Source organism: Solea senegalensis, linkage group LG10, assembly GCF_019176455.1.
Source record: "Solea senegalensis isolate Sse05_10M linkage group LG10, IFAPA_SoseM_1, whole genome shotgun sequence".
In the NCBI taxonomy this organism is placed as follows: Eukaryota; Metazoa; Chordata; class Actinopteri; order Pleuronectiformes; family Soleidae; genus Solea; species Solea senegalensis.
Window position 1 is genome coordinate 22,898,198 of NC_058030.1, and position 19,804 is coordinate 22,918,001.

General features: G+C 38.5%; 2 protein-coding genes across 3 annotated transcripts; one reads left to right on the forward strand and one right to left on the reverse strand.

Moving 5' to 3' along the window:
* Nucleotides 1-606: 606 nt before the first annotated feature.
* miox (myo-inositol oxygenase) lies at nucleotides 607-6,772 on the forward strand. The gene is made up of 10 exons (XM_044036235.1): nucleotides 607-738; nucleotides 820-900; nucleotides 999-1,079; nucleotides 2,708-2,870; nucleotides 3,618-3,685; nucleotides 4,410-4,519; nucleotides 4,806-4,873; nucleotides 5,006-5,055; nucleotides 5,870-5,982; nucleotides 6,069-6,772. The coding sequence occupies exons 1-10, from the start codon at nucleotides 721-723 to the stop codon at nucleotides 6,175-6,177; spliced, it is 861 nt and encodes a 286-aa protein (XP_043892170.1). The 5' UTR covers nucleotides 607-720; the 3' UTR covers nucleotides 6,178-6,772.
* Nucleotides 6,773-6,812: 40 nt separating this feature from the next.
* On the reverse strand, nucleotides 6,813-17,564 carry lmf2a (lipase maturation factor 2a). Of its 2 annotated transcripts, XM_044036231.1 has the most exons (15): nucleotides 17,379-17,564; nucleotides 15,484-15,737; nucleotides 15,175-15,203; nucleotides 14,624-14,817; nucleotides 12,989-13,167; nucleotides 12,467-12,605; nucleotides 12,087-12,215; nucleotides 11,216-11,321; nucleotides 11,024-11,120; nucleotides 10,751-10,933; nucleotides 9,636-9,804; nucleotides 9,434-9,545; nucleotides 7,686-7,794; nucleotides 7,240-7,582; nucleotides 6,813-7,107 (listed from the first exon to the last, which is right to left on the reverse strand). In XM_044036231.1, the coding sequence occupies exons 1-14, from the start codon at nucleotides 17,470-17,472 to the stop codon at nucleotides 7,259-7,261; spliced, it is 2,118 nt and encodes a 705-aa protein (XP_043892166.1). In that variant the 5' UTR covers nucleotides 17,473-17,564; the 3' UTR covers nucleotides 6,813-7,107; nucleotides 7,240-7,258. The 2 variants fall into 2 exon arrangements, with proteins under 2 accessions (XP_043892166.1, XP_043892165.1); XM_044036230.1 differs by having other exon boundaries at nucleotides 6,813-7,582.
* Between the last annotated feature and the right edge of the window lie 2,240 nt (nucleotides 17,565-19,804).

Sequence of the window (19,804 nt, forward strand, 5' to 3'; positions counted from 1 at the left end):
GACTACATACTAAACTATGACATTTTTGTCACATTTTGAATTTTATTATACTAAAGTATGACATTTTTGCTCCATTTTGACTATTATTACCAGTCCTCATGACATTTTTACATTTTGACCTACATACTAAACTATGATATTTTTGTCAAATTTGGGACGACACACTAAACTATGACATTTTTGTTAAATTTTGGACGACATACTAAACTATGACATTTTTGTCACATTTTGGACGACATACTAAAGTATGACATTTTTGTTCATTTTGGGACGACATACTAAACTATGACTTTTCTCTTGGTTCTCACTAGTATGCCTTGTAGCAGCAGGCACTACCTACACCGTGACACAAAAACTACTGAGTCATTCTGCATCAGTAAAAACAGATAACCTGCTGATGATTGAGAAGGTCACACACACACACACAGTGGAGGACAAGCACACATATATTGCTGCTAAACTAAAGAAGCCTTCCCCAAGTTGACCGGCCGTAATCTGAATGTGTCCACAAAAGCAGCGTCTGATAGGAACACACACACACCCACACACACACGCACACACACACACACACAGGTTGTATCCAGTTAGGTGAGGTTTGGTTAAAAAGTGACTGGACATGAGTGAGTACTACAGAACAAGTATATATGAAGAGAGAGGGACAGACACTGAGCTTCAGAGGACAAACAACACGTCAACAAGCAAAGATTTCAGCTGACAACCATGAGGGTCATTCACGTTGTATGTAGATGCTTTACTTTCTTTGAAATATCATTTTAAACATGCATTGAACTAATGATGGCACTGTTGTTTCACGTGCAGGGTCCAGACCCTTCTCTGACATATCGTCCCAACTTAGAGAAGGACGAAGCCAAAAAGAAAGAAGACTACAGAAACTTTGAGGTAAGAATTCTTTAAGTACATGTAACACTGAGTTAACTAACCTAACCCTGCTCTTTATTAAGTATTATATTTATTGATGGACGATCTCTGTGTTTCAGACTGGGAGCCTATTTGATCGCGTCTTCAGGACGTATAAGCTGATGCACACCAACCAAACTGTGGACTTTGTGAAGCAAAAGGTGAGAAAAACCAAACAAACTCAAACCACAGAGAAACGTTAGAGCAGGACTTAAGAGGTTTGAGATCAACAATCAATGAAGAAGAACACAAAAGTTTGAAATATCAGTGAGACTTTTTTTTAAAGATCAACCCTGACCTTTTATTTATTCAAATAAAACACTAGTTTTGAATTTCAATTTTGCATTGGACGTAGACTCGAGCAGACCATGTGGTCCTTTCAATCATTATAATCATCATAACAATCATAAGATTAAGATAAGATTATTAGTCCCGCAGTGGGGAAATTTACATTGTCACAGCAGCAAAGACGGTGAAGACAAAGTTAATAAGCATACATTTCCAAGAAAGTACAATATAGAAAGATAATAAGATGATAAACAGTTAAAATAGAATATACATTATAGACAGTTTCCAGAATATATACAGATATACATCATAAGGGTTAATAAATAATAAATAATAACTGTAAACTATTCATGAGAGAACTGAAAAAGTTTTATTTAACTATCATTAAGCATTTATTAACCATTTTTAACCTTTATTATTGTTTCCTTTGACCCTTAAACAACCACACAGATACTAAGATTTACAACATGTTTTACACTTATAATACATTACCTTTAGTGAAACTTAATTTATGTATAATAGCACTAAATATATATATATATATATACATATATACAGTATATATATATGTATAGTGCTATTATACATAAATTAAGTTTCACCAAAGGGAAACAAATGTTTCACTTTACAGAAACTTTTAATAAATGTCAACTTAAAATAATACATTTACATTCACTTAAAGCTTTTAATGTCATTTTTAACAGTCAATCCACATTTTATTATTACTAAATCATTAGTTGTAACATAAATTATTATGAATGATTAAAAATGTTTGGAAATGCTTATTACAGCATTAAGTGATGTCAATAAAGTTAAGTGTTAGCAATTACAACAACAACAACAACAACACCTGACCTGGGCTAAACTGAGATCAGCTGATTTATCCTTTTTTGTTCATTTTCTATGCAAAGTCTAACAAAGTGTGTAAGAAGGACACCTGGTGGCCGACTGATGCACCTGCAGCCGCACAGAGCAGCAGGCTGAAGTGAGAGTGAGTTTGATGAAGCAGGACATTTTTGGTTTTACACTTTATACTTGAATACTAGAATACTTCAAACTAGCTTGTTAATCTGCAGCCACTGTCAGAATGTGATGAGCCTTAAAACAAAGAAAAACAGGCCAAAATTTAGTACATTTAAATCAAAGAAATTCTGTCATGTAATTAACTTAAAATGACTCTTCCTTTACTTGATTAAGTCAACTTTAACTATTTCTACCTTAGAATTTCTTATAATTGCACACACACCAATCTGTAATAGATTTAACACATTAATTTAAACATTTCATTTAAACCATTGTTTTAGCTTGTTACAAGCAAGGTGCAAGATCTTATTAAGGCAACGTTAGATATTTTTTTCTTAAATTTGAAAAATAAAAATAAGAAGGATTTCCCAGAAGCAAGGCTTATTTCACTTTATTTCACTAAAGCTGATTCCTTCATTTCCAGGTTCATACCCAGAAGCTTCACTTTCATGGTAAACTTCCACTTACCTCCTTGTAGCTTTCTCAGTGGACAGCCTGCAACCACACCCAGATGGAGATGATGGACGCCATCTTGGCTCTGAACCAGCTGGTGGATGAATCTGACCCTGACGTGGACTTTCCGAACTCTTTCCACGCATTCCAGACGGCTGAGGGCATCCGCCAAGCTCACCCAGACAAAGGTAACATTAAAGAGAGAGAGATAACTTTTAAGTATAAATATGTTCTTCTTCTTCTTCTTTTTTTCATAAAATGACAGAAAAACATATGGTGCTACACAAACTTAATTTTCTTAATGACTGTTTTTTTTACCTCACGTAATTTATCCTTTATTATGTAGATAATTTTGTGTTTTTGTAAAGATCTAAAACTCTTCTTCTTTCAGCTTTTCCCTTTAGGACAAAATCTGCCGCCATCTTGTCCTCTGCCTTGTGTCCTCTTCTATTACACTAACTGTCCTCATGTCGTCCTTCACAACATCCATGAATCTTCTCTGTGGTCTTCTTCTTTTCCTCCTGCCCAGCAGCTCCATCTTTAACAATATAATCACTATCTCTCCTCGTGACCATGTGACCAAACCATCTCTTACTTTACCTCCAAACTGTTCACCCTGAGCTGACCCTCAAATATGCTCATTTCTAATCCAGTCCATCCTGGTCACATCCTGGATGAACATCTCAGCATCTCCAGCTCTTCCTCCTGCTGTCTTTCAGACCGTTCCACTGTCTCCAAGCTTTGCATCATAGCCGGTCTCACTACCGTCTTGTAGACCTTCCCTTTCACCTTTGCTGCCGTCCTTGTGTCCCACACCAGCCCTGACACTCGTCTCCACCCACTCTGCCCTGCCTCCACTCTCTTCTTCACCTCTCTTGTGCTTTGGATGTTTGACCCCAGGTGTTTCAACTCCTAAACCGAAATATCCTCCACAGACTGGTTCCAGTTGGTGGGTCTGATTCATGATGTTGGGAAGATGTTGGGTCTTTGGGAAGAGCCACAGGTAAGAGACACATTCAAACCGGACTGACCAGCTTCATTGTGGTGCCTTTTCGTTTTCTTTGTTGTTTTACAACAACAGACATCTGTAATGTTGCATTACTAGCTTCTTCTCCTTCTTCTTCTTCTTCTGCCTCTGTCTCTGAACAACCTCCACATGTCTAATTATGTCCTCCACTTCTTCTCAAACTTTACACCAAGCACCACCTGTGAAGATACTGAGCTCTCTCATTATCACCAACGTTAAAATACAGCGGTGTAAATAGGTCGAGTAAATTCAGCTACAGACTTTTCACACACTGCTGTAGTGAAATGAGCCAAATATGGAGCGAGAGATAAGGCCACTCTAGTTCTTATTATTTCATTTATTAATATTATTTAGTTTTTTGTGTAATTTTCTACAACTTCAGTCAAACTTCCACCACATGCTATGTGTGCCACTGGTGGAACACATAGCACAGTTTGAGAACCTTGGCTCTACCTTCCTTTCAAACCCATCCATCAGCATCTGTTTGGTTTTGCATTACTCTCAGGACCTGGATGTATGGCACAAAAGAATGAGAACATTTTCAAACTGAGTGATTCACATTCACATATAAAGAGTTACATTTCAGTGCAAAGTGGCACAGAATTCTTCCTATAACCCCTCCCTTTCCTGAACTACGGTGGCTGTCGTATGCCAAAAAAAATCTTATTCAAGCTTTGTGTGTGTGTGTGTGCGTGTGCAGTGGGCTGTAGTGGGCGACACCTTCCCTGTGGGATGCCAGTATCAAAAGTCAGTTGTGTTCAGAGACAACACCTTCCTCGATAACCCAGACGACAAAAACGCCAACTACAAGTGAGTATCGTTGTGCTGTGTCATTTGTGTGAAAATAAACAAGTAAAAACCCTCTTATTAACTTACTTTTTTCATAAATACGACCAGGATTGTCAAAATGACAAAACAGGAAATTTACTTTGAGTTTTGATGAATAAAACAATAATCCAGCAGTTTTTATGAATCTGTTTGACTGAACATTGTGTGGGAATAACTCTGCTCTGCTGTCTGTGCTGTTTCAGTCAAAAAACAATAACAGGTATGTTGATTAATGTGATAACAGGTTCTTTTCTTTGTCTCTCATCAGCACTGAATATGGGATGTATGAACCAAACTGTGGGCTCAACAAAGTCCTCATGTCCTGGGGCCATGATGGTATGAAACGTCATGTTCTGACACACACACACACACACAGAGCACAACCTTTAAAATAAGCTGCGTTCCAATCAAAACGTCTGTTTGTCTCGTGAACTTGAACTTTGAACTTTGAACTTGTGTTGTCTGCAGAGTATCTCTACAGAGTCCTGAAGTTCAACAACTGCTCCATCCCAGAAGAGGTGAGTGAGTTATCATGTTTATTTATTTATTTATTTATATGTTTATTTCGGTCATGTCAGTTAGTGTAGTTCACACAATACACATAACCGAATGGGAAAGCTAGTCCCGCCCCCATTACCCACAGAATACATTTTCATTATGACAGTTTGACAAAACATGTTTCAGCAGCAGGTAGCACTCAGAGATGCAGTCTAGCTCTAGACAGTAATCAGACTACGTGTATGTCTGTGTCTATATTATTCCGTCGTGACTTGTTGCCTGGCAACACAAAGTGATCCAATCAATAGAGATCAATTCATCAGGTTAACTATTAACTTGGATGGTGTGAGAGCCCTTTTCGTTGTTTTTTTGTTGTTTGTTTTTTCCCTTTAGTCATCCATCTCATCGCTTTCCACCCTCACATCGATCAGCTCATTTTAAATCATGATTGCAAAAACGAATGCAGTAGCTGAGTTTTATCACAGCATATGATGAGATTTGTCCCTGGATCAGCAAATAACATTACTAGATACCTACACACACTGGTTTCCATAGTTACACTTTCAGACACACTGGCGTTCACTCACAGGTTGAACTCCTGGGTTTTATCACCAACTGTCAGAAGTGAAGAAGCCTCTTGAATTAGAGGTGAAACCTCTTCAATTAATCTAATACTTTTGTAGCAGATTCAAAGACATTAGGAGATCTATGACCTGGATGAATGAATCTACGCAGATATATGAGCTATTAGAAGTTCTCCTTTTTGACTAAGCAGAACAGATCAGTTAAATCAACTTTCTTCACCTGCTCATCCAATTCCATCTTTTTTCTCAGGGTATGTACATGATCCGCTTCCACTCGTTCTACCCATGGCACTCTCATGGAGACTACATGCACCTGTGCAACGACAGAGACCTGCAGATGCTGCCCTGGGTCCAAGAATTCAAGTGAGTTACTGTCCTCTTTGTCAATTTCACACTGTCCACTTCACCCTTTTTGAACTGAAGCTGGACTGTTTTGATCCTCTCTGCAGCAAATTTGACCTGTACACAAAAACCACTGAACTCCCCGACGTGGAGAAGCTGAAGCCCTACTACCAGTCTCTGATCGACAAGTACTGTCCAGGAACACTGAAGTGGTGAAGGAGACGACAAAGGGACGGCCATGAGTCGACCAGTTACTGTGGCTATTCTTAATATTTTAAAATAATACAATGTTTATAAATATTGTCGACACATTTATCAATGATTGCATTCATAAAAGCAAATCTTTCTACTACAATGATGACCTGGTGAATACGTGGTGCATTGATTATCACAAGGTCACGCCCTTTAGTTGTGTTTGCAGAAGTGATGACATTTACAAGGTTTCTTGAATGCATCCTAAAGCTGCTCCTCTAATCTAAACCATGGATGTATTACAAGAACTGGATATTGCACCGCCCCCTCCGATTTGCAGCCAATTTCTTCCAGTGGTCAATCGTGGTACTGCAACAAAAAGTACTCCTTGAGACATGTGAATATAGGTATAGATCTTTATATTCCATATTATTAACTCACAGTTAGATTTTTGTTAAACCTTCCTAAAGGCCATAAAACACCCAGAAAAATGTACGAGCTCACTAATTTACAATAAAATTTAAAAGTACATAGATGGGTTTTGTACTGATATTACTGATATTGTTATATGTCACTGATAATTATGACTCATTTTCAAATAAAATTTTATAGAAAAGGATTTTTTTTTTATTTCATCTTTGTACAAAAAAAATATTACAAAGAGTATTTTATGTCATTTCTAATACTGTGAAAGACAAAAGAAAAGCTGGTGACTAGAAATAAAAAGTGCAGCATTATTTCCACAGGATGACAGACACACACACACACACACACACACACACAAACAAAACAAACCCTCCACCATCTTATATTATATATTTTTCTCTATTGTGATTCAATATGACCTGATCTGCAGATATAAAGGGTTATACAATAGAGGATTTAAATAAAATATAAACACCCAATGAGATTAATTATTGAATTCAGCTTGGAGATTAGGTGGTGGGTTGGTTTCTGGTGAGGAAAACAGAAATACAGTAAAAACAGTGTAGTGCAGGAAGTTGGACATATTCAGTATTTGGTAAATTGTGAAACAGGAAAACAATTTTAAAGGCAGGTGGTGATAAAAAAAAGCCATTAACCTACATCTTCAAAAGTTCTCTTCTCATTCATCATCTTCCTCTTCATCATCACAAGCAGAATCCTGCTCGTCTTCTTCAGCCTCCTCCAATTCATCTTCACTGTCCTCTCTTTTCTTCTTCTTCTCCTCTTCTTCCTCCACTGCCTGCGGTTCATCTGACTTTTCTGTGTGATGCTCCAGCGTCGTCCCCGCGTTCCTCTTCAAAAGTCCCCGGATGAGACAGAAGGTGGCGCTGCAGCCAATGAGTGTCCAGATGAGCGAGTGGGCAGGAACACCTCTGACCTGAGAGCGCAGCCACCTCACCACCTGGGCAACGGCTGTGTTGGACGTACGTGGAGGCGCTTTGTCCTGTAGATGAATAAAGATCAATATTCAAGTACACAGACATCTCTTTTGTCCTGTTTCTGATGAAGGACGGAGAGTCAAGTGATGATTTTAAACATGTATTTACTTTGAGGCCGTAGTGGCTGAGCATGCTCTCCAGGACTGTGTTTCCCAGGTGCACTGTGGGATAGAATTCCTCATCATAGACCCTCCTCCACCAGCGCTGAGGATAAGAACTGCCAACAAAGATCAATCACAGTTATTTGCTAAACACTAAACAATAAGAGTACATTAATTGTTCTAAACATTTACTAACAGTTAATGTTTTAACAAACCATTTATTGATGTAATTCGTTTTAATGTAGTTATGAATCCATATATTATTCAAGGGTCTATAAAGCTCCTGTTAATGTCAGTAATAACTGTTAACTGACAGTTAAAATTACATTAACCTTTACTTCAGTTAAAGGTTTCTGTTTTGTTTCCCTTTAGTGACTCTTCATTCATATATAATATCACTAAATAATCATTACTTCTCCGCTAAGCATTACTTAAGCATAATTTTATTCATGCTCCCATTTCCCATTATGTAAATGCATTACTTAACTACAACTAAGCCTTTATTAACAATTATTACCATTAATTAATGATCGCTTACAATAAAGTGGGAAACACATGTTTAATATCTGTGTGGTTGGAACATTAATCAAGATGAACAATGGTTAATACACAGTTAACTGTGCTCATGTAAGGATTATCTGTCATGTATTTGTGGAGTGATTGTGAAGTGACCCACAGAACTCACAAGGAGCATTAATGAAGGTTAATAAATGCTTAATTATGTTTAAACAAATGGTTATTACTGTGTTAACTGATGTTAGCGGTAAGCTTTATAAACACTTGAATAATGTACGAATTCATACGTTCAGTTCAGTGTCCATCGCTGAGCAAAGGGACTGCAGGGTGGGAGAAAGCCCTCAGTTTTAGCAACCTACCTGTCAGTGATGGGAATAACAGTGCTCTTTTTTCTAACTAATAACTGTTTCAATCGCTACGTCGTTACCATTGATGACAATAAAATGTGACTATAACTGAGCTCATTGAAGTGGTTTTCATGAGTTCAAAAAGTTTTTTTTCTTTTCTTTACATTGGTGAAGGGGGCGGGACAACCACATGAGAATGATGATTGGCTAAGGTCGAGTAACATTTCTTGGTAAGCCAATCAGAGGCAGAGTTGGACGGACATTCGCACACACAAACAACCAAGAGACACATACAGTGATGGCGAGGCCAGAAACTTCTATGGTAGTGTTTTCCAACTGGAAGTACATCTGATTTGCTTCATTGTTATTATTGTTGTTATTAATATAATAATAAACATAGTACTAAGTAAACAATGTATTACATTTGTCTCACATAACATTAAAATGGTGTAGATTAGTGTGCAATGTCTTCTGTTAATAATTGATTCTATTAAGTGTCCATTTCATTCATTAAACATACTTAATATTCAGTTCTACTGTAAATAATTTAACATGTGGTTGAATTTAAAGTTTCATACGTTGTAGTTACTTTCCCTGGTAACTAGTTACATTTACCATGCAGTAACTTTTGTACCTTTTGGGAAAAGTGACTATAACTAATTACTTTTTTAAAGTAATATGTCCAAGACTGCTACCTACCTAAACAAACCAAGTACAGTATACATAAAGATTTGTATGTTTTCAGGATGTGCCTGCACACAAAAATTAAGGGAATTTAAAAAACATGTTTACCTGATGGTGGCAGTAAAATCATGCTAGCACCTGTGAATAATATGGCAATAATAGCACGGCACGTGTGTTCAGTGAAGCGTGGGATAAAGAGAGAACTGACCCGTCAGCCTGTGGTCGAGTGAACCAGTATCTGTAGCGGTGAGCTCGTATGTAGGCAGGAGGCTGCTGGTGGAAAGGATACTGCGACACATCTGTCTGGATCAACTCTATCACTGTACAACACAGGACAGAGCTTTCAGAGATTCACTTCTTACTGCCACTCAGACTTTGAGAGGGTGTGACATGCTTCTGGGGGAGCGTACCATCTTGCTTTCCCTGCAGCAGTCTGTACACCAGGCTGGTGAACCATGGAGACTGTGTGTGAGGCCCGAGGGCAGCGAACCACATCTGCCAGTCCAACCTGGGCTGGTGAGGCGTCAGCACAGGGGGAGGTGCACTCAGGTTCCCTGGTTTATACATGAACTCAATCTCCTAAAAGCCAAAAAAAAAGACAGACAATTATTATTGTGCTTTATTATTTATTATGAAAAACTGTATTTATTGCACAGATTTTGGAAATAGAAATATCTTTTCCCGTACGTAATTATCAGTGTGATCATTCAGAAGCATATTTAGAACCAGCTTAATGCTCCACTGAATATAATAACCGTAATGATTTTGTTTTTTGTAGCCTTAGAACAAGACTTTTACATGTACTTTAGCCATGTTTCTACAGCAGCCTGAATGGACAAACCAGCCATACTGGTTCATATACATGCATCTGTATTTATATAGCACTTTTCTAGTCTTGATGACCATTCACTTACTCACACAGCACAACTGCAGTAGGGTCAGTTGTACAAATGGCGAGAGAACACACAAGAGGAGGGCCTCATGTGGAGGATAAAGTGGTGGAAGATGGATGGACGGACAATGACGTGTCTAATCAAGCTGCTTCAGTCTTTCAGTTTTTGCATGATTGCATAAAATCAAAAACGGTGATATGAACCGAACCATTCACACACAGCCGGCACAGCTGTCAGGAGCAGTGTGGGGGTTAAGTGTCTTGCCCAACGACATGTAGACTAGCAGAGACAGGGATCGAACCCACAATCTTCTAGTTGAAAGATAACTCACTCCACCACTGATTGCCGTCTCCCTTGTGGAAGCTCAGTGGAAGTGGAAGCTTACAATGCAAACAATAACAGATCCACCCACATAAACCCAAGACATGAACCAACGTTAAAGCATTTGTGTCCATGGGAACCACATCAGCTGACATCTCATCCTGGTCATTGACTACAACAATGTTTCTGATATGTCTGTTCCTTGATATGTTTGGAAAGAATGGAGGGATGAATGGCAGACAAGTCCTGAATCTGGACCTTTAAACCTTCAGGATCCACAACAACTTATTGTTATATGTATTTTTACTCACCGTCCATGTGATTCCATCGTTGCTTCCCTCGATGACGACCTCTGGTCGTCCCCCAACGCCCGTCATCCGTCTGAAGAGGCCGTATGAGTTGACCAGCTGGAAACGATTAACAACCTCATTAGCACGACGCACTCCTGGCCACAACCTGGCATTGGAGTCATACTCGATGTAGGTGAACGGCACCTGAAACAGAAATTTAAAAAAATTCAAAACAGGTTCAACATAATGTGAAGTTGCTAGTAACTGAGCTGCTAATTTTGCAACAGCACCAACCAGACTGATGGTGAACATGGCAGCAGTAGCGGCAGCAAACACGGTCCACTGAAGTGTTCCACAAAACCTCTTCAGGAAACCACACACACAAGCACACCTACAAAAAAAAAAAAAAGTCACATCATACTGAAAGTCTTCATGACAACACACTACATCATTAAGTGTGCTGCTCTGCACTGATGAGAGTCCTACCTGAACATGGCTTTGACCATCTCCCAGGTCAGAGAGAGAACCCCAATCCAGATACATGGGATAGTAACAGTCTTCAGAAACTGGTTAAACTGGTGGAATGTGAATGCTGCAAGGACCAAAAAATGTAAACAATAAACTGAAAATTGATCACGTGAAAATCGGCCAATTCCAATCGATCAATCGGTGCATCCCTAGTGATTTTTTTTAAACTTTTAACTTCAACAGTTTTAACTAAAACTGTTAACTTTGTGAGATAAGTAAGTCTATTGATACAGACACTGTTTTTCCTCAAAATGTAATTATTTCAATGTTCTAATTCCATCAAGGGAACTGTTCAACAGATCAATGGTGCTGCGCTGTGTGTGTGCCAGCTGGCTGAGAGGGGGCGGAAACGACTATTTTAGCAATATAGTGTCAAATTTCTATCAATATCTCTGGCATTTATCATCCAAACAACATCAAGGTCAACACCGTGCACACGGTTGTCCTTATTAAGTCACCTGCCAAGTTTGAAGTCTGTCAAGCGCACAGTTGGACAGTTATATGATTAACAGACAGACAGATGTTCTTTGCATTTATAGATATGCAACTAGCAACAATACCTAATATGTTGGATTCCAAAAATAAATTATCTACACGATATATTATGTGCCTAAGCCACCCAGAGTGTCAATACACTCACTTTTTGGAAAAAAGGATCACCACCAAAATATGATCATTTCCTCTCTATGGAACATGAGAAAATGTGTCTGTCCTTTAATGCTACTTATAGAGCACACAGACAGAAAAACAAAGCCAAAAACATGACCTCCTTGGCAGAGGTAATAATGGGATATCGCAACACCTCTAGTGTGTACACACACACACACACCTGTCCTGGATGAGATGCCACTCTTTGTTTGATCCAACTGCAGGTCAAAGCATAGAACTGATCCAAAGATCATCAAAGACCAGACAGCCAGCTCCACAAGGTAACACAGCCATGACCACACCCTGGACTCTGGTCAGAGCACAAACAGAAAAACAAGTATGTGTGATACTCTGTTAAGTATAAAATACAACAAGTTCAGGTCCAAACAGCAGCTTTTTATGCAGCAATCAATAGCACTCATGCACACAATCAGTTAAAACTGGTCATAACTCGTTTACTGATATGTACATGCTGTTGGCTGTTAATATGATCATTTAAGCTTATAAACGGACTAATAATTGACACAAACATAAATACATTATCCCACATGTTTATCCTACCACTGTTGGGGCTCCTGTCTGCCTTGCGTAGCCAGAAGTGAACGTGCTGATCGTCCAGCAGAGACAGACAGAGGATCATCGTCAGCAAGTTGAAGAAGTTGTAGTTTCCAGACAAGATGATCAGCACTTGGAGCAGCATCTACACAAACAAGACAATTTAAGAGGAGTAAATATGGTTATACTAAGCACAAGCTTGTCATTGCAGACACGACAAAATGGAATCAACAAATTCGATTGAATTAGAGAAACTCAATCAATAACACTTCTTTCATTTTAAGCCTAATTATTTGTGTTATAGCAGAATTTGACCATATTCATAATCACTTTAATTCACTATAAAGATATTTTATTTTAGAGTGTATTCAGTGTATTGTCACTCTCCTTTGAGAAGCACAAACATCTCAAAAGGAAAGAGTCCAGAGAAACAACCTGTGTGCAGCTTTATATCCACATATATCTCGTGTATCTGGATATAGTCTAAACAGATATTATTTATAAGCCACATTGGCCAGCCTTACCCACCTGCAAATAAAAGGAGCCAATTCGGAGTCTGCGTAGAGGACTGAAGAACAAAAAAGGTGCAGCAATCTCAATGACGAAGGTTGCCACCACACTGAGCTTCTGCCACCACACTGGCAACTGGTGAGCAAACCAGGCCAGAGGAGTGGGAATGCACTGAGTCTCATAGTGGTACGTCAAAGCTGTAAGAAGAGTTAATAAGATGTTGTAAGAGATTAAGTTCAGCTTCTGGGGTTTTATATTCTTAAACACAATATAATAGTGGTTCCTAGGGATGCACGATATATCGGCATTAATATTGTTATCGGCCGATGTTCGTCATTTTTTAACATATCGGCATCGGTTCAATGAGTAAAACTGCGCCGATTTTAACAACCGATGTTTATACCCGTCTAATTGCTGTTTGTGTATGTGTGTCGGGAAGGGGAGACCATGCGGCATTTGTTTGGGCATATGACAGCGTCAGTGGCGCAAGCGCAGCACAAGATGTGTGTGTGTGTGTGTTGAGGAGAGAAAATGTCAGCGGTGTGGGCGTTTTTTCAGGGTGTCGATAGAAGATACGCGAAAAGCATTATGCAACACTTGCAAAGTCGAGGTAATGCGACGAGGGTTCCGCGTCAAGTCATTCAATACCACAAATTTGATTATGTTATTTGAAAAACCGCCACCCTGAAGTACACAAACAACGGCAGGAAGCTAACGCTAGTAACATTAGGAGGCAGACAAAAAGAAAGCAGCGCAGCTGGGACTCGACCAAAGGAAGACAGTGGCCAGGGTAATAACGATCAAGGTAATGGAAATGATTGCTCTTGACGACCAGCCGAGGGTTCCGACGGTTGATAGCGCATATTGAACCCCGCAACAACCTGCCAAGTCGGCGCTACTTTTCCGATGTTTTGCAATTGAATAAATATCTGGTTGCCATGAATACTGGCAAGTTTGATAAAGTATTTTTACATGTTTTTTTTTTTATTATGGCAGCTCTTAGTAGAGCTTGTCAGGTATTGTTTCTCATATCTGTTGTGTAGTTTTATTGTTAAGGGAAGTGGCGCGGTTGTTGTTGCCGGAAGGAAGGGTTGTTGACTTTATTTACATACCCAGTATAGACAGACTTATCTCGGTTACAGTAACTTTGGCAGGGTATTATTTTTATTTATGTTCATGTTTGTAATTTATGATCCAAACTTTCTCACAGGAGTTTAGTGAGTTGAGGGAGTTAAACTGTACTTTAATTTAGTTACACACTTGCTACAAGTGGTAAAGGTTTCTAAAAACCTTTACTTGCAGTTGGTTACTTGTGTCTTATGTGACCTTGTTATTTGGAGGTAAAACATGTTTTGAAAATAAAGGAAGACATTCAAATATTCAGTTTGCGTGATTTTCATTCTGTACAAACTTTTATCATCTCAGAAACTTTTTTTTAAAAATCGGTTATCGGCCATAGCAGCAATATTAATATCGGATATCGGTATCGGCGGAAATAGTCATATCGGTGCATCCCTAGTGGTTCCCATCTATTTTTCACCACTGTACACATTAGAGATGGCTCAATACCACATTCTTAAAATTAAAACAGTGTTGTGACTCCCCCATGGAGATTTTTTTTTTTTGGGGGGGGGGGGTCAAGTATGTGTGTACCTGTGAGGCCCCACCATGTGGGACAGCGTGATGTGAGCTTCACCACACCAGAGGCAAACATCAGCCTGAAGAGCAGCCAGCGGATCAACCAGAAGGTCATGCCATCATGCTCTCTGACCCCTCGTGACCCTCCGATTAGTGACAGAGGAGCAACAAGGATACAGAGGAAGCCTGTCTCTAGCAGCAGGTTGTCCCTGTTATAAAAGAACAAGAAAAAACTGAATATTTAAAACTATCTTTAATAAAATGTTGATCATTGTTTATTTGTGGTGACAAAAGATAAATTAATGTAAAAACTGTGGAACTGCAGCGGGTCAGTCTGTAAACCCTCCTGAGGACAAATTACATTCCTGCTGCTCAGGAATGTAGTTTGTTTTGAGATTAGATGTGAGAAAGCCTTTAGGAGACATTTGCTGCGTTCAGACTTGTGTTTCATGTGAACGGATCACTCACTCAGGGTGGATGTTAATACCACGTCTGAACAGGGTCGAAGTAACGCTGTCTTCCAGCTACTGTCAGTTAGTTCTTCATTATATTAGCATAACACTCACCACTGGAAGTAGAGAAAGACCTGGCCCACCTGAAAGAGACAAATATGTACAATCAGTATAAGCTGGACATTTCAGACAGTGGCACTATCTTTGGTCATGTGCACAGGAGGGATAGTGATTAAATTGGACAAAGGATGTTGAAGATGGAGCTGCCAGGCAGGAGGAAACGAGGAAGACCACAGAGAAGGTTCACAGATGTTGTGAAGGAGGACATGAGTTAGTGTAACAGAAGAGGACACAAGGGACAGGACAAGATGGAGGCAGATGATCTGCTGTGGCGAGCCCTAAAGACAGAAGCCACAAGTCTACCTGGTACATGGACAGGTATAAGGCCCAGAGGCAGAAGAACACCACACTGCCTCGCAGAGCCTCCACCAGTGTAGCAGCGAGGCTCAGTGCTGCTCCTATGAGGCACAGCAGCTCCATGGCGGTGTGTGTGTCCAGGCCGAGCCGAGGTCCGAGCCACAGCAGAGTGGGAGAGGACAGCAGTTGTTCCATCAGGGGCTTACCGCTGTACCGCAGCTGCCGACGAGCTGGCAACAGTCCCTCGTTACCATAGAGACCTGCAAATCAACACAAACTTGTAAACATGTGAAAGGACCAACATTCAAGACTCATGCAGAAAAATGCACAACTTCAATGCTTCCAGAAAGCACTTCTCCAGTTGTCAAGAAATGCATGTATTCATTTGCTGTAACATTTACGTGTATTACTGAATAGTGCAGTACCCATTCAGTGTTTACTTTTTACCAATATCTCTGATCTCTTATCTTATAAAGTCATTGCTGCACACACTGGTGCCTCAGTCAGTCACCTGCCAAGTTTGAAGCCTGTCAAGCGGACCATTGGACAGTTACTAGATTAACACTTTTTTTTTAAGCAATTTTTTGTTTTTAATCAATGATTGATTCTAAGAAACATTAAAGAAAGTGTCATAGTGGCAAAACTTAACAGATCCAGATGAAATGCCTGCAAAGGTCTTCACGATACAAGTTTACGATAATAATAAAAGCTTACAAGGTTTACAGTATTAATATACAACTATAATACATAGGTTTATGATGATACATGACAAAGGAAAGCAGAACAACACAATTAAGCTTTTCCTGTTTTATGTAGGAACATGTGTACATTTTATAGTAGTCATGGAACAACAAATATTCTGTCACAAATACTATGACTTAAATTACAGCATTTTACACTATTATTAAGATTATTATAAACATACAGTTAAACATTTTTTATGCATAAACATATGGGCGTTTTTTTATGTGCACAAATACAGACAAGGGAACAGATCAACTATTTAATTAGTTAGCTAAATTATTTTTAAGGATTGTAATGTAACAAAAACAAGTTGCTAACAATGGCTGCAACTGAAGATTATTGTCCACAATGAATCATTTGGTCCATAAAATGTCAGACTACGTTGAAAAATGTTCATCTGCTTCCCAAACCTCAAAATAACGATGATAGTGCAGTTTGTCTTGTTTTGTCCACAAATCAAAGTTATTCAGTTTTAAGGAGCAAAGAAACCATAAAAAGTCAAATATAAATAATCATCAAAAAAACAACAACACTGAAACAGATTAATCAATCACTCAAATCGTTGCAGACCGTGATACTCATAAATGCTATAAAAAAAAACAACTAACATATTCATGAAGTCCTGGATACAGGCTCCCACTAGTGGCACTTGTAAAAAGTCACTCAAAAGATTTACATCTAATATTATACCAACAAAGGACATTTAACTCACCGTCACAGCTTTTTATCGTGATGCACGATAATATAATATCTTGTCCCATCCATGTTCCATAGATAAATATGATATAGTTTCCGTAAACTACTATAAACAATGTGTAAATCACATAATCTCATTCATATCTCACAATCCATTCAGTGGGAACATCCAGCATTTATATCTGTGACACGGTTTGAAAATAAATGATTTTGTCAACACTGCAAATGTATATATATATATATACACATATATATACACATATGTTAGCTTGTAGAGAAACTTCCAGTAACTTCTGCAGAGCGCGAGAGGCGGAGAAATAACATGAAGACTGGGCGCCAAGTTCGTAGCTAACAAGCTATCATCACTACAACACACACACACACAGGGAGCAGCAGTAAGTTAGGTAGCCAAATGTCACCATAGCGCACATATTATGTGTGTGTGTGTGTGTGTGTCTCACCTGGTATTTGCAAGTAAAGGGAAACGAAGGCAGAGAGGTAAATGAGCGCCATGCACCAGAGGAACATGCGCCGCGGCAGTGTTATCTCCCCCATGTCTGAGCTGTCTCGGCCGAGGACCTGAATCTGAACAGCCGCTGTCCTACGGCAGGAGCGACGGGAAGCAGAGAGCACCGGAGCGGACGGACACGTAGTTGAAAAAAAAAGGTAGCAAGTTCACCGGTTCAGCCTCACGATGTCGCTGCAGTTTGTGATGGCCGTTGTGCTGCATTCACGACGCGTCGGATAAAACACAATTTGATCAATATAATTGTTTTAATATGTGTTGCCATATACTATTATATTGATTTTTATGTTTTATTGTACGGTTTATACTATTTTTTTTCGAATTTGGATTTTTAAATTCGCACTTTTACCTTTGATTTGATTCTCTTTTGATTTGATCATTTTGACCTGACCTTGCTGCTGTAAAAAGTGTTTTTTTTCCCTGCAGTACTGGATTATCTAATCTAATCTGAAATGTAAAAGGACATTATCACCAACAAAATTAATACAAAGTAAATTACTGAAATTATAATTATTACTACTTTTTCAGATTAATTAAAATGAGTCAGCATTATTTCATCACCTCAATATTTGAATTTTTGACATTTTAATCCCTGTTTAACATAAAATATTGTCTCTTTTCAGTAATGTAGTATGGGTTTTGTCAAAATACCAGCAAATTTTGACTTTTGTTATAACTTTGTAAGTAAGCATATTCAGTAATTTTATTTGAAAAGGTATTAAAAATTGTGCCTGGGTTTGACATTCAGTCAATGAAAATGAGATAAACAAAACAACACACTGACATATTGCCAGAAATGTTAAGATCAATCAGATATTAATGATTAATTGGTTGAATCATCAATGGTTTCAGTAGTTCCAAATGGGAGAATTTACCTTTTCATTTCATGGGTTTTTGTTTTTCTGCATCGACAACTTGATTGCATCACCATGGTGATTTCACTCATTTCTGACATTAGAGACACAACTCATAAAAAACATATGTATAGGCATGATTGAGACGTTATCAGTGATGACAAACAGAGGCATTTTGGTTTGAGTTTATTGTGTATTGAGACTTACCAGGCAAACATACAGATTCATAGCAATAGAAAAGTGGGCTCTGCATGCTGCTAAAACAAGAGCATCTCAGTATGTACATTCAAGTTTTACACACAAGTATGAGAAACTGATCACAAAGCCCTGATCACACAACAGATTAGAAGTACCACTAAATATCTGACAATGACAGTTAAAACATCAGGGATTCATTGCACAAGCAACATGAGCAATATACATTTCATGATACAAAAATATTAAAAATCTGATTTAGAGAACATAAAGTTTCAGGTGGCACCTTCACAGAGAGATGCGTTCGTTTCCAGCATAAGAGTCAGATCAGTAGTACAACTTATTTGGTAAATAACTGCCAATGCAATAATCTTGGCAAAAAGATGTGAAATTTGACTTTAATTGTGAAAGGCATCAAGAGGAGAAACTGACGTGCTGTAACACACACCGCTCCAGGTGTGTGTTAGGTCAAGGTCCAGGTCAAAAAGATTTTCAGCAACTTTCATATTTGTATCTTATCAGTTTCCCTCTCTATGTCCAAGGTGACCAAAAAGGCATAGAAATTATTATTATTTAACATTTAAGATAAAGCAATCAAATTATTTTTTCTACAAAAATATGCTATCTGTAGATATGTACATCTGTATATGGTGCACATCTGTATATGATCCATTTGTTAACATGCGTAACTCGAGTCACTCCAGACATTTAAAACAAAAAGAAACATGGTTGTAATCTGTGGCATCATTATTTGACACTTACTGATGGAATTTGGACAGGATACTGCAACGAGCAATACTGTAACAGCAATCAAGATGATTAATCAACAATAATCAATACAAACTCGAATTTGGAAATTAAAACTGGACACAAATGATTACATGATTATAACAAAATGGCGTTAGTTTTCCTTCACCGTTTGGATTTTAGCATTAAAACTGACATCCCAGACTGCCATGAAGCCATGTTGATGTTTATATAAATGGACAAATGAACATTTGACATGCATGTTACCTACAGCACATTCAGACCTGGTAGAAACATCAACCCTGAGTGGACATCTTGAAGTAGGACTGTAAACACTTTGGCATTAAAATGCATCCCGGATGCATCGGATTAAATCCATGATGCTACATTACTGCAATCTTCTGAAATCATTACACTCCTGCACCATCCAGTCTCTCATTATCTTTGTTTCTTCACATCTAATGTCAATTTCTTGTGTTTGTAAGGAGTCTGATGTTGGCGTGTGTGTGTATGTGTAGTGTGTGTCTGCATGAGAGTAAAAAAAAAGTGAAAAGAAAAGATGAGC